This window comes from Alligator sinensis, unplaced genomic scaffold, assembly GCF_000455745.1.
Source record: "Alligator sinensis unplaced genomic scaffold, ASM45574v1 scaffold1334_1, whole genome shotgun sequence".
Lineage (NCBI taxonomy): Eukaryota > Metazoa > Chordata > Crocodylia > Alligatoridae > Alligator > Alligator sinensis.
The window spans coordinates 248,238-251,194 of NW_005842872.1; the positions used below are offsets into that span (position 1 = coordinate 248,238).

A 2,957-nucleotide genomic window follows, 5' to 3' on the forward strand; every position below is an offset into this window, starting at 1 on the left:
TTCCCCCCGAGCGCAGGGCTCTGCCCTTGTCCTCGCCGCCCCGTGCCCACCCTGCTCCGACTGTCCCCGACTGCGCCAGCTCATTGTGAATTCGACGCCGCGCTCCGGGGAGCTTCCTGCCGCTCCCGGCTCCGTGTGGTCTGCATGTTCAATTAGCCGTGTCTCTGCCTCCCCTCCCAGTCACTGCAGGAAACGACCCTGAGCTGTCTGGGCCCCGGGGAGATGCCCGGAGCCTCCCCAGCCGATGCCGAGCCGGCCTGCACCGGTGCTGCCTGCGCCGCGTGGCCGAGCCTCCCACCTGCGGCGCCGGCCTGCGCTGCGGTGTCCTGCGCCGGTGCTTGGGGATGGAGGTGGCTGAGCGCTGACGCACCCCGTTGGCTTGCTCCTGACTGTGGCCCCTGCCATGCCCAGCGCTCGCTGCCCTGCGCCTCCGGCCTCTGCCTCTCCCCCCACGTCCTCGTCCTTGCTGCGTGTGGGCCACACCTGGATGGTCTGCATGCTGCCCGTGCCCCGCACGCTTTCTTGCTCCTCTCATCTGCTGCAGTCCCTTGCAGGGGGGGCGATTGTCTTCCAGAACCGCCCTGTCTCTGGGGCGGGAGATGGCTGCCGAGGCCGAGCCAGGATCAACAGGCTTGGCTGCAGCTTGGCCATGGGTCCACGTGGGGTGGGCGGCCCCGGGTTCATGGTTTGGGCCACGGCAGCCGCTCCTCCTCCTCCTCTGTCTTGGGTCTCCAAGCACCGGGATGCTTGCAGTAGACTTTCTGCATTTGGGGCGGCTTGGGGTGATCGTCTTCCCTGCCCACTGCCTGATCAGCCTCTCCTGGGACACCCCCAGCGATGGAGAGTCCCCCCACCCCCCGTGTCTCTCCCACGGCCACCCTGCTCGGACAGGGAAGACGTTTTTCCTGATATCCAACCTAAAGCTACTTTGCTGCAAGTTCAGGCCACTGGTTTGTGTCCTCGTCTCTGCAGCAAGAGAAGTTGCTTCTCCCTCCGTGTCTGGCAGCTCTTTGGGGATCTGCAGACGGCTCTCGGGGCCCCTCAGCTGTCCCTGCCCGGCTCCTCCAGCCTCTCCTCCAGGACTTGCTTTCCAAGCCCTCTGTCACCTTTGTTGCTGCCTCTGGACCCCCTCTAACATCCCAGAGCCGCGGGGCTGGCAGGAAGTTGCGGGGCCGCATCCAGCCTGAGGCAGGATCAGCCCCATCCAAACCAGCCCAGACAAACCCCGTGTCCGACCTCGGAGCCACACGACACAGTCACCATGGCACAGCCCCGGGCATCGCCCCCGCCCCCCGGTGCCAGGGCACCATCCTCTGCCTTGCCCTCAGAAGCCCCCGCCGGGCAGGCCGGGACCCCAGACCCCAGCTGCGCTCGGGGCAGAGCTGGCTGCGGGATGACGCTCCCGGGCCTCGGCACCGGCCCAGGAGACGCCTCGCTGCCTGGCGTGCGGGGAGCGGGCAGGCTGCAGCTCCCGTCCGTGTCCGCGTCCGCGTCCGCGTCCGCGTCCGCGACCGCTCACGTCCTGCCCCGCTCCTCTCCCCCCAGAACTTCTACAAGGAGATTGACCGGCAGGCCATGTACATCCGGTAAGATCTCTCCTCCTGGCGGCGATGTGGACATCCCTCCCCCCCATGGGTACCAGCCCAACCCGGGTCTCCTCGGCCCGCCCAGCCGGCCCCGTGCCGGCAATGCCAGGGAGCTGGGAGCCCGAGCCCGAGCCCTGCCCGCTGGCGGTGCCTGGGCAGGGCTCACGCCGCCTCTCACCCAGGTACCTGTACAAGCTCAAGGACCTGCACGTCAGCTACGAGAACTACACAGAGGCGGCCTACACCCTGCTGCTGCACGCCCAGCTGCTCAAGGTTGCGGCCCCGCGGGGCGGGGGAGCCCAACCCCGTGGGCTGGAGCTGGGGGGAGGCTGCCGGGGGCCGGCGGCTGCTGGTGCCTGCTCGGGCAGGGGGAGGGGGCACCCGTGCCTCTCCGCAGTGGTCAGACGAGCCAAACACGGCGCCCACGCAGGCCCTGCACGGCCGCAGCCTCCACACGCAGCGCCAGCTCAAGGAGGCGCTTTACAACCAGATCATCGACTACTTCGACCAGGGCAAGGCGAGCATCACCCTCCCAGCGCCACTCGCTCTGGGGCCAGGCACGGCCCTCGGGCTCTGGGACCCCGTCTCCATTGTCAGGGTCCGCAGAGGAGTTCGGCCTAGCGGTTAGAGCCGGGGGTGTCACCAGCCCCCGTGGCCCGGGCGAGGCTGGAGCCAGAGCGGGATCCCCAAGCGGAGCTGGGAGCCCCGGAGCTGAGCCCAGTCCGGGCAGGAGCGTGATGCACTGGAGCCAGGTGTTGCGCTGCAGGGCCCAAGTGCTGCCAGGGCCAGGCAGGGACGAGGGGCAAGGGGTGCTGGCCTGGTCACCCCGTGGCAGCGCAGGGGCTCACACCCAGCCCCAGGACCAGGCGCCAAGGCTGCCTCGGACAGGCCAGCCCCCAGCCCCAGCCTGGATGCTCCCTGCTCCTGCTCCTGCTCCTGCTCCATCTCTCTGTCTCTGCCGGGCTCTGGCTCCTCGCCTCGTGCCTGGGCCCCCAGTGCCACCTGCCGGGTGTCGCTGGCGGTGCAGCAGCCGCCGGGCCGGCCGGCCGGCTCAGGGCTCAGGGCTCAGGGCTCAGGGCTTCTCCGGTCTCGGGGCTTGGGGTGTCCTGCCCCAGGGCACTCGGGGCCACGCAGGCCCCGCTCCCCACACCGCTGCCTGCTGCCCCAGATCACCCCCACCGCAGCCGCACCTGTCCCCCAGAGCCGCCCTGTCCCCACGGGCCCCTGACTCTGCCCATCGCCCGCAGATGTGGGAGGAGGCCATTCACATCTGCAAGCAGCTGGCGGCGCAGTACGAGAGCGAGGTCTTTGACTACGAGATGCTCAGCGACATCCTGGTGAGGCCGCAGCGGGGCTGGGGCGGGCACGGCA

General features: G+C 69.7%; 1 protein-coding gene across 1 annotated transcript in view; it reads left to right on the forward strand.

Moving 5' to 3' along the window:
- The window catches only part of LOC102377683 (dedicator of cytokinesis protein 2-like), a 117,457-nt gene that overhangs the window by 109,409 nt on the left and 5,091 nt on the right, over nucleotides 1–2,957 (forward strand). Inside the window, exons 37-40 of the mRNA XM_025191920.1 lie at nucleotides 1,546–1,586; nucleotides 1,769–1,859; nucleotides 1,984–2,103; nucleotides 2,834–2,930. Coding sequence (XP_025047705.1) covers nucleotides 1,546–1,586; nucleotides 1,769–1,859; nucleotides 1,984–2,103; nucleotides 2,834–2,930 — 349 coding nt within the window. The remainder of the gene's footprint in view (nucleotides 1–1,545; nucleotides 1,587–1,768; nucleotides 1,860–1,983; nucleotides 2,104–2,833; nucleotides 2,931–2,957) is intronic.